The sequence below is a fragment of the Ambystoma mexicanum genome, chromosome 2p (genome assembly GCF_040938575.1).
Source record: "Ambystoma mexicanum isolate Mex_15411 chromosome 2p, UKY_AmexF1_1, whole genome shotgun sequence".
In the NCBI taxonomy this organism is placed as follows: Eukaryota; Metazoa; Chordata; class Amphibia; order Caudata; family Ambystomatidae; genus Ambystoma; species Ambystoma mexicanum.
The window spans coordinates 1,281,905,663-1,281,928,431 of NC_090923.1; the positions used below are offsets into that span (position 1 = coordinate 1,281,905,663).

Genomic DNA, 22,769 nt, shown 5'->3' on the forward strand with positions numbered 1-22,769 from the left:
CCGGTCAAATACGCCAGGGAAGCCAGCAGCATTCGCTGAGGCACACCGCAATAAACCTCACTCGCCCTCGCCGCTTAGACTATCACTCCAGAGAGACCACGAATTGGGACCAGGCTGCCCACACCGTAATAAGGACACTAAACCCAAACTACATTAAAACATACCTACCACGTCTGTGGACACAGCTGCAGGCACGGTCAAACATCCATGCACCATAGAATGCAGCTGTGGCTATGCCAATCCAGTCTAGCAGCGCACATAACCATCCTCACTGAAACACCTGATGTACCTCAACACCTCTGCCACAAGCATACAGCGACTACCAACGAAAAAAACATTCGGTATAGCTGGGCACACATCGAATCTTCGACAATAGCACTCTATCCCAAACCACCAACAGAGCCCACCCACGTGCCTGGTCTTGGGCTGCTTAGTGGAGCCTAGCCAGCCACCTAGTCTTATGCCTGCGAATATGCACACAAGCCTCTCTTAAACTAAACTCTTAGAACCTCCATCACATTGAGTGCGGTCACCGAGGGCGTTCCAACCACAAAGAGCATTGGGGCCATTCAAATGGGGAAAGAGCACTATATAAATAACAGAATAAAATAGTCTAGTTATAGTGATAACTGAATATTGTCTCTTTGGTTCCAGGTTAAACCTCCAATGTTATGATCACTATTCGTGGTTGGTATAATCTCAAATCTTTCTAAATTATTAATGGAATGTGTGGTGATAAAAGCATAATAAAGTATAGCACACATTGTATCTGTCAAGTAGGGTGAGGTGTAATATCTCCTACAAGCGTCCCATTAAGCATTGTGAAGCCCCTCTCAACCATTAAATTCATCCAGCGAGTCGCTCGACTAGAGAGGAGCAAGTCGTTGCTACTTGTACATCTTATATTGAGATCTCCAACAATTAAGATGGTATCAATGGAGGTATCATTCATACTTGGATCTAATATATTGCCAACTAATTCAAAGAAGTTGTCATCCGAGATGGCAATTGAATTCCAGTACAGATTCATAATGGCTGTATCTTTAAGATGGCGATTCCGAAGTTTGCAGGAGCACAGTTTGGTTAATTGAATAAATGGATGAGGGGGAAGCCCAAGATGGTAGCATGCAGCCAAGCTCTAATTTTACTGCTGTTAAGAGGCCTGCCGATGGTCTGCCTTTGGCATTTATTTGACTGGAATCCAGCAAATTCCATAGCCAGGCCAAGTAGGTTGACTGGTTGGCCATGTTTTTGTAGGGCAATGATGTCGAAAGAGGCTAGGAGATTGATTTTATTAATTTTCATTAAGTGTTTTAAACCTCTTGCAATCCAGAAAGCCATTTTGAGCCTATGGAAATTCAAGTTTACCTGGCATTAATGATTGTTTCGAGAGTTGGTGTCAGTAATCCCCTTCTTCAGCCACGTCCAAGTTGTCTCTCTGGGGTTTTGCAGAGCATCTTTAAATGATACTGCTCTTCTTAAGTTTCCCTGTTTACCCAGGCAATTGATGGAGGTTCAAATGTAGTTTTCATTATTGATTTAGGTGGAACACCCCTAGATAGGAATTTAGTGAATGATTTGCACAGATGCGTCTATTCATTTCAAGTTTAAAACCATGATGTCTCAATTGATCTTTCGTGCTCCATAATAGTTCTTACTATCAGCGAGGGAATTCTCAATTTAACTGTATCCAACCTATGTTTATTAAGAAATTGAATATATTGAATGTCTTGAGATTGTATTGATTTCAAATTTTATATAGTTTTGAACTTTGTTATAATTGTATTCCTGTTAGGAAACGGATAATGTCTTTGTCTGTCTTTCATAGTTAAAAGTAGAGAGTCGGAGTGTTCTAGGCCATGGGGTAACTAATCTTTCTCCTAGTGATGCCTTTTATAGGACAAGTGAGTGTTCTTCTTGTTAGACAATTTCATTACAGTACTATACTGAGTTATATGTTCTTGGGTTGTGAAGGAGCTGGGCCGGAATCTTTCTGAATTAGCAGATGTATTGGCAATGGTTCTAAGGGGCATCAAAGGTCGGCTTCTTCTTTGCTCGAAGGTGAGAAATTCACCAAGTCAATTACTGCGTTTCGCATTTCCTCCTTTGTTATTGAATGCGAGTTCCCGATTAGAAGTCACGGACTCAAGAGTTGTGAATCGATGGACATGGAGGAAGAGATGAGATGGAGTATGTAGATAAATTAATTCGGTCATTTTCTTCCTCACAGTTATTCATGGTGGTGTTTAAAATTAATGGATCAGAAGGATTACTAGGGGGATGTTTTCCTTATCTGCTCCTTTAGAAGTCATTTGATGATCTGCAGATTTTTTATGGGATTTAATTTGAAATTGAATCGATACTTCACGTATCTGGGTAGTCAGAGCCTCTAAACATTTTTTTGTCTTGTGACAGCTCTTATGCTAGCTGGTTGATTTTTAGATTTTTTTGTTTTGCTATTAACTGTGTGTTTGATTTTCTTTCTCCGTTTTTGATTCTTAAATACATCAAATACAGGCTCATAGGGTTCTTGTTTCTATACCCACACCAACTGCTGGAGGGTGCGTAGTATTGAGATTCGAAGTAGAGGAAACCTGTTCTATGCTGCCAACCTCCGCCAAAGTCTGGGAGCCAACTCCGAGCACCATTTAGGAGTTGGGGATTCATACTGGGGGGCTCACTAGCAAGTTCAGTGATGAATTAATTTGTTATTGTGGGGAGACCGGATGTTGGTTTTCAAATTGCGATGCTAACCAACCAGTGATATAACATTAAGAAGTACCGTTTGGGCGTCAGTCTTCTTTTCCAAAATTTCATGCATTTCTATTTTCTGGTATGGATGTCTGAATAGGTGGTGTAGGGCATGATGTGTAATTCTCAGTTTTCTGTGATTGCACTTTTCTAACCACCGTTACTTTAGGTTTAGGTTTGACAATTTGTGAATAAAGAGGTGGTAATTGAGTATTATCTGTCGCATGAATTACCGCCTCACTATTACAGGTACTTTCACGAACGAGGCTTCATTATAAATTTCAGTAGCAGGGTTCGATGTTGGTAGATTCTAATCGTTTTTGTTGGTTTGAGTTGATGCGGTCAATAAGTCGGCATCAAGAATATGGTGCAAATCAATTAAAAAAGGTTCCATAGTTGATTTGTGCGCCTGCACTGCCGATTGCAATTTACCAAGCTTAAAACTTAAATTCGCCTGTGAGTCGGAGGAAGCAATCACGGCGCGGGGGGAATTTTGTCTAAAGTGTCGTATGTCAGTAGTCAAATATTTCGAACGCTGATTGATTTGTGTTGCTTAAAACCTGTGCCACAGAAGGTTTAACGGATATGAACGTATTAGTTGATTCTATTGTAAGAAGTTTGTCCGCATCTAGCAGCATAGCTGTTTTTAATGTATATATTCAAGCGATAAAATGTGTTAAAAATTATGCACCGCCAGGGCCAGTGATGACCATATCAGGAGAACAAAGTATCCCTGGCAATCACCTGGCCCTAGTTCCTTTCCTACAACTTTAACCCCTTCCCTAATAGGGTAATTCCCCTAGGAAGTGCTGGGAGGACGAAGAATAGGAATTACCTAAGTGAAGATCCCTTTCCCAGTACTGTGATGAGGAGGCACTCCATTGACCCACAAGGGAATCCTAAGATCCGTACTGAGATGAGGGAGAGGTGCAGAGGCATAGAGATTACCTATGGGGACCACAGTGAGCAGTCGAGTGGTTGCCAGTTTCCTATTGGCGCAACAGTAGTTGAAATGGAGGAAGGGATCCAGGAATTGTTGTCAAACCCTTCCGTGGAGGAGCAAGGAGCAGGGAAGTTAAGCTGCAGGAGAAGGGGCTGTGGACCAGATGCCCTGCCAGAGAAAGGCAAAAGCTTTGCTTGTCGGTTAAGTACTAAGAGCTGGGGGAAGCCAAGGAGAATTCCGATCTAAAGGACTTGACAGAGTCCAGCCCTCCCTGGAGGAACCGTGGGAGAAACTTCCTTACACACGGAAGAGTGAAAGAAGGCTGCAACGCGGATGGAGGCCTGGAGCCGATCCCAAGTGAGAAAAAGGGACAGAGGGCTGGCGGACAGAGGCTATTGGCAGTTCTGGAGCCTGGGCAGTGCAACCGCTACCATGAAGAAGATGGTAGATAAAATGTGGTTGACCGGAGCACCACAAGTCCCACGGCCAACTACGGGAGCAGGGAAGAAGTCGAGGGTGTCATGGACCACGAGGCCAGATACGCGAGTGGGCAGGAAGTGGTTGGGACCCACAGTCCAAAAACCAGCATAAAGGGGTCGGGGGGGCCCACAATCAAACCTGTATAAAATAATATGGGACCCACAATAAACCAAAGGGGGGTTTGGAACCCAAGTCTGATTTTAAGGGTCTGGGACCCGAGTCAAACCTCGGGCAGGCGAGTCTAAGAACATTGTAAGGCGGCCACGCGTGACGGGCATTCTCTTGATGCTCTGCATCAGAAAAGAAACCACGCAAAGGCAGTCAATCCCCTGGTGTGATATTAAAGACATTGTAAAAAGGCCAAAACATGGCTATGGCTATATAACAAATACGAGAAGCAAGGGGAATGGAGTCAATACCCCCTTGCGCTTGTGAACAGACCGTCCTTGTCAAGAGTACACCACGGCTGGCTAAAGATATTGTGAGGTGACAAAGAGAGAAGCATCCTCTCAGCCCTTTAAAGGCTTCACAGAGCCAGCAGAAAAGAATCCAAACCCCTTGTGTTTATGAACTGTTTGAAGAACACTTGAGGATTTAACTTGGAACTTTGTTTTGATATCCTTTAGGAGACATTGTGTTGAGTCACTTTGGTACTTTTGATTTGTGTTGTTTGGGGAACTTTTCTTTTGCACTTAAAAAGGATCATCATCTGGAGGGAAGGGAGAATGTCCCTCGAGGAACAAATCTATACATCATACGAACTGCGAAGTAACATCCAGGAGAGTCCTACTCCTACGTCCTGTCCCCTTTCCTACATCCTGTATGGTCATGGAACCTCTTTTCCACCAGAAAGTAATGTCCCCTTTAAATTTACTGGCGCGTGGGGGTGTGGACTCCCTTAACCCTGCCCACCGGTGCTACAACCCAGTCCCCTTTTCTGCGTCAACGGGAACGGACTGCTACCACCAGTGCTCCTGGGTGAGGCCTCAAGCCTCATAATTCCACTTGCTTTCCCTGAAATCTTTTCTTTTGCAGATTTGGGAACACCGTCCAACAGTGCCTGAGTTTGTGCCCAGTGCATGTCGGCCTCGACAGGCTTTAGCAGGTGCCCATCGTGCGACGGTTCCTTCCCACAGCAGACCCGCACGCAGTCACCGGTGCCTTCGTGAAGACCACGGCTTGGACGGGGGTTCAGCTTGCGACACTCATGCCCAAGTCGCTTAAAAATCGGCTTGCGCGTTGGAGAGAGCTGTTCAACAAGACTCCTCCACAGAACATCATGGAGTACGTCCTGGGGAAGACAAAGAAGGTAGGTGCCTTATTTTCCAAAGCACCCCACAGGCGAATCCTTCCTGGGGAAGATCTCTGGCGGGAGGGGTCAGTCCGGCCCTTGAACCGGCTCAGGGAGTACAGAGGCTCACGCAGCTATCGCCCTCATGGCCGAAGGGTTCAAGCACCCTACCGGTTCTGCAGTTGAGCGGCCTGTGAGCTCTACTACTACCGGGACTCTTCCTGAGGGGCCTTGCCCTGATACCGAGTCCTTACTTGAGGGGGGTGCCTATATGCACGGCCACCACTACCAGCCGGGAGGCCGAGGGCGCACATCCTACCGGGTGTACACCTGAGGTCCCGGGCGGGACAGACAGGCATGCAGGCCGAGCCCGGGAACATGCAGGCTACAGGTCCACGTGCTCAAGACACAGACAAAATGGCATCGACACAAGACAAGATGGCCGCTACTCACGATCCTCAAAGGCTGGAACCCACACAGGTAGGCGATCAACAGAGAAGCTTTTCTCCAAGGGCAGACTGGGTACTAATGATGCCCGTCACCTGGACCACGTCATACCCAAACATCTCGGGGTCCAGGTACAGTGACCCCATGTATGGACAAGGGCTGGGGAGGCAGCAGGCCTATTTGCGACCGCCTTTGGTTCAGGATCACGCTCAGCCAACCTGTGAGGACAAGTATTTCGACAAATTGATGTGTCTGATGCGGTCTCCACAAATGGGCTCCATTCTCAGGAGCATTCTTGAGGACATTTTGCCTCCGGCTTTGCCCGTGCAGCCCACCGCAACACAGCCCATGCTCCCGCGTCTAGCTCCACCTCCACAGCAACCCACTCCCGAGACCTCCAGTAGCCCGAATGCAGGAGCAAATCCCCACACCGTAAGCACCTCCAAAGGATGCTGGCGTCACCCCTCCTAGGGCAAATGGGCAGCAGGACACACCTTCCTCAGCAAAAGCCTTCCACAACAGGATTACTGGCCTGTCTGAATACCTGGGCATACCCCAGCCCCAGAAGGAGCTTCCTGAGACAGAAGTTCTGGCGGAGGTCCTAAGCATCAGGCGGAGGCATGTTCCGACATCCCACTACATAAGGATGTGCAGGCTTTGGCCAAGAAGGGCTGGCTGAAGCCACACTCCACACAACCAGTTAACAAAAAGCTTGATGCGAAGTTGAGGCAGGCCGAGGGGGACAGCATGCTACTCTCGACACACCTGCAACCTCTGTCACCGGTTATCGCTACAGCAGCCATGTATGCCATGCACTAGGCGTCCTCTTCGTGTACTGCCACGGCAGCCCTCTTGAACAAGGAATTAAAGACTCCTGAATCGCACGGCAAGGTCTATTCTAATGCTGGCCTACACCGCAGGCAGCCCAACGCAGCCACCATCCTGCCTTCAGCTAATCCATGTCTGTGGAGGGAAATCGCAGACTTCTGCTTGACATCCCTAAGGACAAGCACGCCTCATTCAAAGCGGGCCTAGCTGAGTTGAAAATCGTGGCACATGACATTATGGAGGCCACAGTAGGTCACATTGACACGGCTAACAGAGTGATCTGTCTTGCAACGGACATGAGGCACACGGCCTGGCTAAAGGCTTCCAGGTTCTACACGGATGGATGTCCAGGATAGAATCCTGGACTTTCCCTTCGATGGAGGTGATCTTTTCCACTCCACAACTGATAAAGTGCTGGACTAGAAGAGGAGCAGCTCCTAGATAGCCAAGTTGCTGGCGATTCTTAACAATCCACCAGCAAAGCCTTTCCCACAGGCACACACTCGCTCTGACAAGGGGCGATCTTTTGGCAGTTTCCGTGGGTTCCAGGATCTCAAAGCCAGACGGGGAAAAAACCACAAAGCCTCAAACAAGGTTTTCCAGTCCCCCTTCCACTCATCAGCCTCTGACCAGAAGAAACAATGACCATTCTTTTCAGGTCCACGGCACCCCAGTTGGGACAGGCTGGCCCTGCACAGTCCGGCTAGGCGGCCGAAGCTTGCGGGCGCATGGGTCATCTCCAATGTGTCCAGGGCTTACGGGTACCTCTTCCTTCTTCCCTCCCGAGTCCCCCCCAACCGCCCACAGAACGGTACATCATCGCTCCTAGCAGAGATTTTCTCCCATTTAGAGAGCGAGGCGATAGAGGGGTCCCCCCCACAACGGGGGCAGGGGTTTTACTCCCGCATCTTTGCTATTCCAAAGAACAACTGGGTGGGCCTGCGAGTGGTGTTGGATTTGTCTTCCCTGAATCTTTACCTACCCCTACAGTAGTTCAAGATGGTGACGCCAGCACTCATAGCCGAGGCACCGTGTGGGGGACTGGACGCGCTTCCCCAGGTCCTGTCTCATGGGCCTGCATTTCCAGTACAAGGTTCTGTCCTTTGGATTAAATTAGGCTCGGAGAGTCTTCACAAGGCTCACAGATGCGGTGGCAGCTCTCCTCAGGTCAGAGGGGCTGCATGTCTATCCGTACCTCCACGACTGATTAGTTGGGGCCTATTTTCCAGAGCAGGTTCGAGACTCAGCAGACAGGCTCCTCTCCACCCTATTCGACCTGGGGTTTTCAACCAACTACCAGAAATGTCAACTCACCCCTACAGGCGCTAGTGTTTCTGGGCCTGTTGAGGGACACACAGCAGCAGAGGGTATTCCCCACTGGCGACAAGGTTACAGCGATTCCGACTGCCGTCTCCCATTTCCGCAGCTGGTCAATCACCACGGCCTGGTGATATCCACACCTGAGTGTCCTGACAGCATGCCTTCTGGTGGTCCCAAACACCAGACTCTGCATGAGGAGACTTCAGTTGCACTTGGTGGATTCCTGGGATCATGAGTCGGGCCATCAGGGACACATCCTGCAACATCTGGACCACGATCTCAAATGGCAGCAGGAGAAGATCTTGGTGGGCAGGCCTTTCTGTCCACCCCCCCCCACCAACCCCCATAGAGTACACTATTACCACAGACTCCTCCCTTCATGGGTGGGGAGCCACTCTGGGAACGTACTCAGTGCATGGGCTTTGGACCCATACCGACCGGCAGAATCACATCAACTGGCTGGAATTTTGGGCATTCTGGTTGGCCCTCAAGTCCTTTCTCCTGACCATCAAGGGCAGGTCTGTGTGCATTCAGACAGACAACACGACCTGCATGTACTATATCAACTAACGGGGTCACAAGATCCCTGGAGCTGTGCTCGTTGTCCCTGGAAATCTGGGAATGGGCTATCGGTCAGGAGGTGTGGATCTCGGCGGTTCACCTTCCAGGAGAATCCAACCTGGAAGCAGACAGACTGTCGCCTGGTGGTCGACAATTACAAGTGGAAGCTGAATAGGGGGGGGGGGGGATTCGGGGGGGTACTCCAGGAAGTGTTCAGCAGATGGGGCCAACCGACCACAGATCTATTTGCGACGGTAAACAACCAGACGTGTCATCAATACGCATCCTGGAGAGTAAAGGGATGCAACTCTCTAGGGGGCGCACTCCAGATACCCTGGGATGGAATGTTGGTGTATGCATTCCGACCCATACCGCTGGTTCACAAGGTGGTGAGCAAGATGAGGAACTTGAAGGTAATCCTCAAAGCGCCTCGCTGGATGGCAGAGCCCTGGTTCTCTAACCTGCGGCAGCTGTGAACCCAGCCAGAGATGGTGCTTCCCCTCGAAGGGCTACACACCACCCCGGAGAGGCTAGCTCTATAGCTGCCTGGTTCCTGAGCAGTTAGCGCTCCAGCCCCTTCAGTTGTCTAGCGACCATCGGGGAGATCATTCAAAGTGCCAGAAGTCAAGCTACGCGCAAGCAGTACAAAAGCAAATGGATGAGAATCTGCTTTTGGGCTAAGGAAAATAGAGTGAATCCACCGACCTGCACCATGGGCCAAGTCTTATCATTCTCTTCCTATCTCGACAGACCAGGTGTCCAGGTGGATACCTGCCAGACATACCTGCCCTCTAATGGTGCATACAGGATCTTCAACTCGTATCTGGTCTTCGGCCAATCCAGTAGTGAAACACCTGACCAGGCTGTATCCCCGGTCAAACGCCCTCATCCCATTTGGGACCTCAACGTGGTGCTAAGTGCTATAGCCCACAAACAATTCGAACCCATGGCCAAAGCAGACATTCAGTTAGTCACTCTGAAGACAGCCCTTCTGGTTGGTCTTACGTCAGCTTGCAGAGTGAGTGAGATCCAGGCGTTAGTCGCCTCCAAGCCATACACTAGATTCCACACAGACAAGGTTGTGCGGTGCCCGAACTCACCCGAAGTTCCTACCAAAGGTGGTGTGATCCTTTCATATCAACGAGGAGATTGTGCTGCCCACATTCTTCCTGGACACCAAGGAAGACGCAGAGAAAACGCTCCACTGTCTGGATGTTGGGAGAACAGTGAAATTCTATCTTGATAGAACAAAGGGCATCTGCAAGACGGATGCACTGTTTAACGTTTAAAGGCTCCAGGCCTGGGCAGCAAGCCTCCAAGGCATCCGTAGCTTGATGAATGACGGCAGCAATCAAGGAGGCATACAAGGTGCAATGTAAGGATCCGCCGTAGGGCATGCATGTGCATGCGTTAAGAGCCAAGGCGACCGCAGTTGCGTTCCAGCGTCATGTTCCCTTGCAGGGCATTAGCAGGGCTGCAACATGGGACATGCCTTCGGCCTTTTGCAAACACTACTGCTTGGACACCAGTGCCAAGGCAGATGCGCATTTGGTGAAGCAGAGCTGCATAATCCTTTTGCTTAGAGGGTCAGGCTCTCCTCCCCAGGGTGTTGTCGGTTGTAATCGCCCATACAGGATGGAGGAGACGGGAAGTAGGAGTAATTGTTACTCACCGGAGTGACTAACGTACTCCTAGTCCATAGGTCCCTTTCCTTCATACGTCCCACCATCCATCCCCCTATAATACGACCAGTGAGGCTGTTGGACTTTAATACAGCCGAAGCGTCAAAAGAGGAATGAGGGGTGTCGCTGGTGGGTGGAGCTTAAGGGAGTCCGCGCCTCCGGGCCGCGCCCTGGTGCACCAGTAAGTTTAAAGGGGAAATGTATTTTTCTGGTGGAAAAGGGGTTCCCTTCTTGTCCCTTGCGAGGGACGCTCATATAGGCTTAGGATGGAGGAAAGGGAAGGAACTATGGACTAGGAGTACGTTAGCCACTCCAGTGAGTAACACTTAATTTCTCCTAGACCAAGAACATTGGCCACACCTTTAGTTTTTTTTATTAGTGTAAGGGTTAAAAATAGGTTTTGGACACAGGACAATTTTTTTTTTTTTTTCTTAGACATCCTGACAGTTTCCTTAACTTTGATTGAGGCAGGGAAACCCCTCTTACTATTAGGGCAAGGTAGCTTTTCTTTTTATTTGGTCAGAATAAAGGTTTATGCCAAAAAACGCACCACTCCTGTGTCAGTCTCCCATCTCTGCACCCTTACACAGCCCATCCTTCTTCCGTGAGGGTAATCTGTCTGCAAAGCACTGTCACACTACACATTTAGAGTTTGAACTGACTTGGACACAATGTTTTGACCATACTGGGTTGTTTTCTGATGGTGGGGATGTATGGTACAAAGACACTGTCCTAAAGAAACCTACTTTATGTATTAGGTTAAAACATATTCTTGAAGTTACTTATACTTTGCAAATTGAAATAGTAACTTTGGTGACCATGTCATGCATATGTTGTATTAACTGACACTGAAGGGCATTAGTGGAGCATTTTAAGCTGTACTTGACACATGAGTGCATTAACTACACATCTGAATATGCACTTCACATGTGGGGACTATACTTTACTGTGTTCCACCCTCCTTGTCTTCCCCCATGCGGCTCATTCATTAACTTTGGATGGCATAAAACCTGTGAGGCTGTAGATTATACAAGTTGAATAGAACAGGTGTATCCGACATTGTATAGCGTACTGGGGCATTTGAGGCTGAACTGGGCATAGGATGTCAGCAGCTGCATGGGTGAATCAGCACTTGCATGTTGTTAGCATGCATATGAGGTATTGACTGACAATGGATGGCATAATGGGACATTTGAGCCTGACTTTCTTATGATGGTATCAACTGGACGTGTGATGCTGCACATTACTTGTGGCAATCCCATTTTTATGAGGCATTAACTGGCAGTGAGTGGAATTGCTGAGAGTTTTGAAACTGCTTGGCATATGGAAGAAGCACCTAAAAGGCTGGACATTTAAAACATAAAATTGCTACCTTCTGTGTAAACAAAAAATGATTTAATACAAAATCCATAGCCAATAGCTTTGTCAATGCTTGCGCGAATGTTCATTGTCCTTTTCTCCACTGTTAGTTTGCATGACCTGGAGTGTGAAAGGTTAGCAGCTAAATTACTTAAAACCTGCCTTAGGATGGCGAGATTGGGTCTTTTGGAAACTCATTCTTGTTGGGGATGTGGATGTGTGGCGGTGGTACTTTGTTGCATATGATGTGGGTATGCTCAAGAGTGTCTGACTTTTGGTCTGATGTATTAGATAGATTGGACATTGTGGTGGGGGAACAACTTCCACATACTTTCTCTTCGACAATTTTGTTATCAAACGGAGGAAGGGGGGGGGTAGGGCTAGGGAATGAACAGACTGGATCAATAGAGTTTTGGTAGTAGCGGCAAAACAAATATTACGTGTCTGGAAGTCAAGAAAGAAACCAAAAGTGGAAGAATGGTTATTAGATGTACAAACCCTGTCATACTATGAAAAAGTCATGTTTTTGAGACAGGGTAGGGAGGGTTTTTATTCCCGACTTTGGGGGTCTTTTGATGAATTGTGCAGTTGAAAATCCAATACTACGTATATATTAGTCTGTTTACATTTTTAGGGGGTTGGTTTTAATGGTTATTTGGAGTTGTCTGTTAAGCTCGTCGATCTTGTCTTGTTTGTGAAGCGTCAAAAGTTGATAAGCCGGTTGTAAATTGATACTTAGTGATTGTTGTTAATTTCTTTGTGTTCATGAAATTGAGTATAGTACTGTATATTTTTTGAAAATGCTATCCATTTTGCAAACTGGTTGTATTGTTAAGATTTTAAGATGACATTGCTTTTCTGTCTTTTGTGTGTTATTCAAAACAACAAAAAAAAGTGGATAAAACATTTTCTTTTAATAACCTGCCTTAATTGTAATGCAGAGGTCTACAAGTAAAATAAAGTGCACTTCAAAGGTTCGGCTGAGAAGTGATAAACGCACCCCCAGTAAACGATCTAAAGGGCCAAAAGTGGCTGGCGGGCCATATAAGAATCCCTGCCATGTTCAAAGATTGTGTGCGTAACTGAGTAATTTTCCTTTTGAAAAACGTACCAGAATAAAGATGGAACCCTGTACTGTTGTGGCTTTGAATATGATGAAGGTTGACGGGTTGAAAGCACTCTCAGCCATAATGACCGGACCAAACGTATGTAACCATTTTGATTAGTTTGGCGGTATAAAACATTAAGTCCAGCAGATTAACTTTTTCATGATTGGATGACACTTCACCACAGGGATCTTTATCAGATGGCGTCTGTTTTTATTGCAGCAGGTGACACTGGGACCCGGGTACAATGATTCTGTTCTTTGCACTCGTCATTGTGTAATTATCACCGCTATAAGTAATGTAGTGTTTTATTTGAACGTGCACCTCCTTGAATCTTTGTTCATTTCCTATTTATGCCTGTCAGAAAATACACCATGTATGGAACTAAATTAGATAAAACTGCACCCAAAACCGATGGGTGCATCAAATTACTTGTCAAGCATGTACCCACTTAAACATGCTTTATTTGGTCTCTCTGATGGTACCAATGGCTTCTAATATCAAACTGCCACTCTGCTTTCTAGTCCCTTGTCTAATTGTTGCTCTGTTTTAGGGTTTCAAGGTGCTGCTTATGCAAAGCTTGCCCTTGTTCTGTTTGTCTAGCTTCTGCTGAATGTTTTACTATTTTGTTGTAATCCTGCTCGAGCAATGAGCACTGGTATCCTGAATTACACCGCCTACTATATACCTAGGTAGCAAATCTGTTCATTCCCTTACCTGTGTTTAATCTGCTTATCCCAGTTAAAGCTTTGGTGATTGGAAAGCTTAGAATGTGGGGAGATATCGACAGTTATTGCCCACCTTAGTTCTGAGCATTTTGATTGGCTGATTGGCTGAGGCACACAAGGCGGTTGTTAATGAGCATTAGATGTATGGCGTCCATAGGATTAGTTAGTGTTGTTCCATCTTTTTTTTTTTTCTCCAGAATGTTTGCTCTATTGATGAACACTATTTCTTTGCTTCGTACTAATCTCAAGTTAACTTTTCACGATCAGTTGAAAATGGTGAGACTGAAATGTCTCCTGAAGAAACATGGGATCACAAAGAAGAACCCAGTGAAGCAGAGCCTGGAGGAGGTCCGGGTGGCGACGGGGGATCTATTGAAGAAAGTACACAGGAAATGATGGAAGAGGAGGAGGAAATCGAATTACCTAAAACAGTAGCCCCACCACCAGGTGCTCCGAAAAAAGAACATGTAAATGTAGTATTCATCGGGCATGTAGGTAAGTTGTTAACCCATTGAGTTTGAGTTGTAAGTTCAACTGAAGGAACTGTTGATGTAAAGTGCAAGATGCCAGGTTAATAGTCTTTTAAATGTTTAACTGCAATCTTGTCATCATAGAGCTCCAACCCATGGCAAACATCAACCGTTTACCCTTGTAATCCTTTAACTAAAATATGTACATAAAAACAGTAAGGTGTTCGAAAGATCCAAAACCACTCAAGGCAGAGTTTCTAAGCAAAAAGGAGTCACTATAACAAAAAGTAACAAGCGTACGTTTTATCATTCTGCCTTTCTGTATGCAATGATAAAGAGGAAAGGAAAAAAGAACATTGAAACAAATATAATGCATACTGCTGTAACCCCAGTGCCTCTAGTCTATGGCTAGATACTTGAAAAGTTTGAGGTAGACAGTTATCATTTGTAACCTTTAATATTTGAAGGTCCGAGTAAGTCTGCGCCAAAGGGATGCAATGGTTGATTTCCAAATGGTATTTATTTTAAATATATATACAGCCTGACAAATGCTTCGAGCTTTCCTAGCTCTTCTTCTGGGGGTGATTAAAACCCATACATCACCAATGTAAATTACAAATTCACAATTAAGAATTTCCATTGTATTCATAGTCAACAACACCAGGGAATCAAAACCAAAGGGCGGGAAACAGTAGAGGCCAATAGAGACAAGTTGCAAATCAAAGAAAACATTTGGTATGTCATTGCAAACACACATTGATCAAACACATTAAATTAATGGTTGACATTAGAGGAAAACAATGAGAGAAAAAATAGAAGCAACAAATACAAAAAAGAAAAACACATTAGTAATGTAATAATTTGACTAACGTGACCAAAAAAACACACGCAACACTTTCACAGTAAGGCACTGGAGAAAATTTAGTAATACCTTGTATCGAATAGTTAATTGAGTGTGGCAGGTAATTTCCAGATCTGCAAAAAACTGAGAAGGCATAATCGAAATGTAATGAAAGGGTTAAAACCCGAAGCAATAAAGAATCAAAATTGCACCGTTATGCTTGAGGACACCTACTTCTAATGCTTCGTGGTTGCGGCTAATTCTAAAGGTGGAAATAAGGGACAAGACAAATGGTCAAAATGTTGTAATTTGGTTTTAAATTTAAGTTTCCATGCGGGATTGTATAAGGGCAAGAACTAAATAATTGTCCTCGATGAAATGAAAACAATACAAAAATGGCACGTCCAAGCGGTTTTTACCCATTGTGTATTGCAAAATGAAACTAAGTGCAGAACCAGCGATACTCTCCGTAATTAAGATGTTACGCAGCTAATGAAAGAAGGGGTGCAGCTTTGCCAGGGGCCATCAAGAAAGAGTCTTACCTGCTGGCTATTGTGATCATATGTAACATGCAAGGGTTCAAAGTGCAGCATCTTGCTTTAACAAATAAGTATTGGGCACTATTCATCCTGGTGATTATAGCAAATGGCTTATTTGCAGAGTCCAGATATCGATGGGCTTGCTAGTGTGTGGGGCTGTTTGGATGTAGCTCTCATCCATGTCTCGACAGTAAGATATGTCCCTAATCCACTTTACAGTTGTAGGAGCAGATAGATCACAACTACTGGCAATTCACCTGGAAGCCACCATGAGTAGCTGGCTAGTGAGTTTCTGGGCGTGAGAAGAGACTGCTTGGTCAAACTTGGTAGATCGATGAGAGAATCCAGTAACCGATCTTAAGTAATTGTGCTTATTTCAGAATTTTTTTTTTTTTTATTTTTTTTTATTTTTTTAATTTTTTTAATTTTGGAGTTATGAACAAGTTCCTTGCCAGGTGAAGAAATTCAGTGCTGGCATAGTGACACCTGTTGCATGTGTGCTTAGTCAGAGTATATTTGAGAAAGACCAGTCTACAATAGGCCTGGTGTAGAAATGTAATCCGTTTGAATCTGGTGTTTTATTTATCTTGGGTCACCTATATGACCAGTGTGTGTCCATTATAGAGCTAGATAAGAATTGTTCCCATTCATTTTTGGCCAGCATAGAAGATCCATTCAGTTTTGGCCAGTGTAGAAGACTTATCAGGGTTTATATATTTATTTTATTCATTCTCCAGCATGGGTCTGGCATGGATTCACATGCTCATGAATATTCCCTGTCATCAGGTCGGGAATCCTCGGTAAAAGATAAAACCGTTTCAGTTTCTTTTCTAAATTGTCTTTCACCTATAAACCAATCACTGATCTCTGGGTCATACTGCCCCCAGCCAATGACTGCCCTCTCCCTAAGCCCCTCCTCTGGCAGACATTTTCAGATTTTTACTGCGCGTTCAAGTGTTGGGAGTCCTCGTGTTTTGCTCCGTAGAATTTTCTGAATTTTTGAGTTTTTTTCGTTGACATTTCAAAATTTTGTCAAATATAGCCTGTGTGCTCTTTCGTTCTTTTGACCAGCAAGCGGGGATCCTTTTTGTCTTCCTTCGAGGGCAAGGATCGTCAAGTTTTCATGGAAGATGCCAGAAGGCCATCGGGCCTACACCGCACCATGTCTGAGGAGGACGACGATGGGGATTCTCTTTTCAAGCTCTGCTCCAGCTGCGGATTAAGGAGCGTGTTTGTGGAAGACAAACACTCAGTGCCTCTATTGTCTTCATCCGGATCATCAGGAGGCGGATTGAGAGTTTTGCCTTGGATTCTCCAAATGCACCATCAAAGATCGACACAGTACACTGGTGGCGTGGCTCAACGCCAAGGCCTCTACCCTGTGCAGCAAGCAGGGGCATGCCTCACCCAGCACCAGCCGGTCCGAGGAGTGGGCTTCTAAGTACTTTGAGGTCACACCATCCGTGGGGGAGGGGGGGGTCCAAGACGAGGCCAAGCACTGCAAGTCTGTTTCCGTCGGAGTCACTGCACAAGCAGGTCCCGCGACGAGCACGGCACGCTACTCATCGCCATCAGCCTCCATCTGAAGCCATCGCTCCAGCTCCTCCGCGAAGAAGTCGGCTAACCCGGACAAGCTGCAGGAGAAGCCGGAGAAGGCCAAGGCGCAGGGTAAGGTGGCCGACCTACCTGTGAAGGCCCAGGTACCCCAGACTAAATCATCCTTGATGGAGTTGGTGGCGGCCGCCCTCTCAAAGGCTAAAGGGGCTGACCCAGCCCAGGGGGCCGCAGCAGCGCCCAGAGTTGCCCTTCTTCCCAGGTGGGAGGCTTCAGCCAAACCGGTGGAGAAGACAACGGAGAACAAGCTGCCAGCCCGGACGATGGTGGAATCTTTGAGGGGGTCGCTGGCAGAGCTGACTACTTAGGCGCTGGGCCCAGCAAGCATACTCCCTGTCCCAGGGATGTGTTGCTGGACATCCTGTCCGCTCTTCACACGCTGGTGTCAGAGATACAGAAGAGGATGCAGATGGCACCTCCGGCCCCGGTGACACCGGACCCGCCGCCGGCAAAGAAAAGGAAGCGGCACCCCACGCCGCCTCATTAACCGCCTAAAATACCTTACCCCTAGGGATACAGGGACAGCCACAGCGACGACTGATACGGATGCCGTCGGTGTCTCCTCTGGACGAAGTGGGATTGTTCGACTCCATGGTCACCAATGCATCTGAGCTCTGAAGAGACCAAAAAGGAAGGGTTCCTGTACCAGCACAGAGAGGCTAAAGCAACGACCATTCTGGCAGTTCCTCTCCTGGATGATGTTTCGGATGAGGTCCTGGTGCTGATGAAACTCCAGCCTCCGTCCCGGCGAAAAGAGAACCGCTGGAGAAGAAGTACCAGGAGTCCACACCAAAGTGCCTGCGATCGCAGCCTTCCCCGGACTCTGTCATCTTTGCGGCTGCGAGGAAGAAGTCCTCAAATCCATAGTCTACAGCATCCGTACCCCCAGACAGCGAGGGGATTAAGTTGGATACCCTGGGCCGAAAGGTGATATACTCAGCGGCAAGACCGGTCAAGGCAGCGAATGCTCTTGCGATCCTGGCCAGGTATGAGAGGGAGCTGTGGTACAAGATAGCCACGTTGCTGGAATGACCCCCCCCCCGGCCCCCCCACCCCTACCCCCCCCCACCGGAAGCCCCCCCAAACCCCCCCCACCCCCAACCCCCCGCTCTAGATCCTTCAAGAGGGCTAGGTGGCATGGGAGCATGCCATCACCGTGGCCCTGGACATTGTGGACACAGGGTTCCGCCAGATGGGGAACAGTGTCTGCCTCAGTCATCGTGGCTGGTTGAAATCCACCAACCTTCGGCAGGAAGTTCAGACGAGGGTCCTGTACATGCCATACAGGGACAATCTCTATGGGAAGGCTATAGATGAGTCGTTGCAGGCCCTCAAGACTGACAGCCGGGCCCTAGGCATGCTTCGAAGGGATTGTGTCCTCCGACGTATTCCACAACTATGACAGTAATCGCCACAGCTGTGCTGCTTCAGAAAAATGTTCTGCGTCAATACGCCCCTTCGAGGACCACCTCCAACGGCCGACGTCATCTGATGTTATATATAGGACGCACAACGTCTCTAGCCTCAGTTCCGTTTTTTTCCACGAACGTGTTCGTTTCAGAATCTCGGCATGCCTCGGTTCTTCTGTTGAATCGGTTCTTCGAACTTGGTTGTTTGTGAAATATGTCTTCGTCTTCTACTCCGCGGTCGGGTTTCAAGAAATGCCAGGACTGCGGTTCCAAGATGTCGCTTACGGACCCGCACGACGTCTGCCTGTGGTGCCTCGGCGAGAGCCACGCTACCAATGACTGCGATGAATGCCAGTCTTTGACGTTGAAGGCCTTGCGAGAGCGGAAGAAGTTGTCTGTAGGTAGGGTTTCCAAACCTGTAAGTCGAAATCCGCTGGGCTTTCGTCTGATGATTCGAGGGGTGACTCTCCGCGTCGGCGTACATCCAGGAGGTCTCGGTCCCAGAGTGGTTCCCTCCATTCCTCTGCCTCTTCTAGGATCTCGCGGAAGCGCCGTCACTGGTCGCCTTCCTCGTCAGAGGACTCAGCCAGATGGCGGGTAGCTTGTCCCGACAAGCATTCATCTTTGGCAAAATGGAACGCATTTCGTAAGGAGATGATGGCGAATTTCGAATTGCTGGTCTCCGTTCCGTCCGCACCTTCGAGAGAAACTGGCAAGGAATGCGCTAGGGCTACCGCTCGCACGATTTCAGGCTCGGGCGGTCGGCGTGATCATCGGGAGCCGTCGAGGTCCCGATTGGACAAGGTAGCTTGCTCTAGCCATGCCCACTCCAGGTCCCGGTCCTCGACCCCCTCGAGACCGTTGGAGCCTGTGAGGCCTTCTAAGACGGCATCGACGCCGTCAGCGCCATGTCAGTCGAGGGACTCTCTCGAGGCTCCGGCCGAGAAAGTTATCGGCGCCGAGGCCGTCGAAGGACACGCTCAGTGCTCCGGCCTCGAAGCCGTTGTCTAAGTCATCGGCGCCTTGCTCGACGCCGATTCTCAACGCCTTTTGTGGAGGCTTTACCGAGGTACCCCGTAGGATGGTGGAAACTCTGAGGAAGGCCCTAAGTAAATCAGTGAGGCCTGTATTTGAACCTGTGCCCTCATCCAGGGATTTATTCCAGCCTTTGGATTATATCTCAGAGGTGGATAAAGGGTCAGATGTTGAGGGGTTTATACCTAATGAGGTTCCTGACGAACTGTTGTCTGGTCATAGCCAGATGGAAGACCTGCGGCAATCCTTGCAATGACGCCAGTAGTCTGTACACCTCCCCGGAGGTTGAGTTTGGCAGGCCTGAGCCTGGTACACACGCCAAGTCTTCGTACAAGCATCTCATGTCGAGGGTGACTGAGTACTTGGGGTGGTCTGCTCCACCTGTGGATTTTCTGCAGGATGACCCGACGGATATTTTGGACCAAGGTCCACCCACTGACCCGGTGCTGCCATTTCATATGGCCTTATAAAGAAGGGTGTCGGTAGCTTGGACTGCTCCGGAGAGTCTCCCGGCAGTGAATAGGTCGCTACCGAAAAAATACTGTCCAGTCAGTGGCGACCCCCGGCTACTTGTCTGCGCACCCCACTCCAGAGTTTTTGGTGGTGCAGTTGGCTACGGCCCCAGCAAAGCAGGCTGCATACCCTACCATCCCTCCGGATAGGGACGACAAACGCTTTGACGGTTGGGCAAAGAAAGTGTTTTCATCTGGGGGTATGCCTTTAAAGGCAGCCAACTCCTTTTGTGCCTTGGCAAGATTCACGCACACTGTGTGGAATTGTGTATCTTTGGCGGCTGAACATATTCCCGAAGGGGAGGAACGGGATGATTTTCTTGCCCCCGTTCAGGGTGGCAAGGATGCCATGTGTAAGTCCGTTCAGTTGGGTCTGGATGTGGCAGACTGTGTCAGCCGGTCCATGGCGGCGAGCACCGTGATGCGCAGGTTTGCGTGGTTGCGGAAGTCGGGGTTTGCTCCTGATGTACAGTCCCGGCTTCTCAACATGCCCTTTGATGGTGACCATCTTTTTGGCAGCAAGGCTGACGAGAGCCTTGAGAGGTTACAGACCTCCAAAGCTACAGCTAAGTCGTTCAGCGCTGCAGTATGTCAACCTCTGCCTTTTCGTCCTAAGGGACAGCAATGGAGGGGAGGTTCCTTTTGATACTAGTCTTCCTTTGGTAGATTGAGGGGAGCTGCTAGTCAAAGGGGCCAACGTAGGAGTGCCAGAGGTGGAAAGCAAGGTACTCGAGGTGCCAAAGCCGCTCGGGCAGTTGCCTCTTTGCCCTCAGGCACTGCCGCAGCCGCTTCCGCTCAGTCATGAGGCCATGTCCCATGGTTCGCCGGTTGGGGGAACGCTGGCGCAGCATCTTGTAGAATGGCGTGCCATTACTTCAGATATGTGGGTTCTGGAGATCATAGCCCACTGTCTTCCTTTCCGGCAGAGGCCTCACGACAATCCACCGGGGAAGCTCTCTTTGAAGAGTCTGGATCCGCTACTTGCGCAGGAGATCATATCCCTGCTGGAGAAAGGCGCCATAGAACTGGTGCCTGTAGCGGAGAGGGACAAGGGATGATATTCCCCATATTTTTTTGATCCCGAAAAAGACTGGGGATTGAGACCCATCATGGACTTGCGTGGTTTGAACAAGCTCCTCAGGAAGGACAAGTTCAAGATGGTTGCTCTCTCTCAAGTCCACCAGGCCCTTCAATTTCAGGACTGGTTGGTGTCTTTCGACCTCAAGGACACTTATTTTCATTTGCCGATTCATCCCAAGCACAAGAAGTACCTGAGGTTCGTGGTTGGCGACTCGCATTTTCTACATCTCACGGATGTCCCGGGTCAGAGTGGACGATCGGCTCTTTGTTGGATACGCTGGACGGTGTTTAGGTCAAGCTGTTTCTAAGCAGACCTTGTCCCGTTGTATCATCTTGACAATCTCTGAATGCTACTGTCTGGCGGGGGTAAGGACCCTCCGGTAGGCTTACGGGCCTATTCTACTAGGGGTGTGGCTGCGTCTACTAGTCTGCAGAGGGGTGTTCCCATTCGTAATATCTGTGAAGCAGCCACATGGGCCTCTGTCCATACTTTTGTAAGACACTACTCCCTGGATTTTATCCATGGGCAAGATTTGGCCTTTGGTAAGGTGGTCCCCTTTTCTGCAATTTGATTGGGCATTCTAAAATTTTAAATTCTTCAGCATTGGATCTTTCATGGATTCACATGCTTAGAATATTCCCATTCGTCAGGCTGGGAATCTTCGGTAAATTATATAGACCTTTTCCATAGGAAAAATTTCAACACTTTTGTGTCCTATCTACGTCGTTTTGGGCCGCGTACGCCTGCGCCACTAGGACGTAGAGGTATAAGTAGCCCCGCCCCCGCAGCTCCCTCAGATTTCAACCGTCTTCCAAAGTAGTGGGATTACCTCGAGTATCTACTATTTTTGCTAGGTTGTGCGTCTTTCTTCTTCTTCGACTTCCCTCGAAAATGTCTGGAAAGGCGTTTCGTCCATGTGCTTCATACACTTAAGTAAGTGTATGAAGGTGATGGGCATATGGACTGTATTTACTGTCTTCACCCTCATCATTCGGCCGACGGGTGTGAGATCTGTCAAGGCTTCTCCCAGAAGACCCTGAAGGACCGAAACAGACGCCTGGTAACTTGCCTCAATGACGTGGCGGGTGCATACCCTGCATCAGAGGTAGGCTCTACTGCCTCGAGATCTAAATCTCCGGTGCCCCTCGTCGCTCTGCGTCAGCAGAGCCTCCGACGAAGAAACCACGTTCATCGGAAAAACACCCCTCTGATAAACCTCCTGCTCGGGACTCTTCGTCAAAGAAAGCGTCATCTTCTTCCTCCTCATCAAGAAAGGAGAATAAATTGAAATGGCTCTACCTCGAGTCGAGTGTCGTCGACCCACAAGTCGAGTTCGAAACCGGCGAGTGTGCCACAAGGCTCCGCGCCAAAAACTTTGTCGTCGACGACGGTCAGATCGTCAACGTCTTTGTTGCCATCGGCGCCTGCTCTTCCCGCGATCACTTTGGCGGGTCAAACAGCGGTTATGGAGAAAATCTCGTCGTCGACGGTGGCACCTTCGGTGGGTTGGCTACCGGAAGTTTTTGACCCGATCTTGCCTGAGGCCTTATTGCAACCAGAAACGCCCCTCTCCATCTCGTCGGCGGAGGATGACCGTGGTCCGATCGTACAGCCGACTGATCTGGGGTTACGTGCAATCAGTTCGGCAGAGCTCCCGAGTGGAAGTGCCATCCCAGCCGCCTCTTCCTTGCTGAATCCCCAGTCTCTATTGTCCCTGGAGGTGTTCAACACGTTACAGAAGCTGTTACAGCGTTTGGACACGCAGTTGCTTC

At 48.2% G+C, this 22,769-nt stretch overlaps 1 protein-coding gene across 1 annotated transcript in view; it reads left to right on the forward strand.

Annotated features, from left to right (window-relative positions):
• Positions 1 to 22,769, forward strand: part of GSPT1 (G1 to S phase transition 1) — a 647,462-nt gene that overhangs the window by 86,024 nt on the left and 538,669 nt on the right. Inside the window, exon 4 of the mRNA XM_069645596.1 lies at positions 13,764 to 13,991. Coding sequence (XP_069501697.1) covers positions 13,764 to 13,991 — 228 coding nt within the window. The remainder of the gene's footprint in view (positions 1 to 13,763; positions 13,992 to 22,769) is intronic.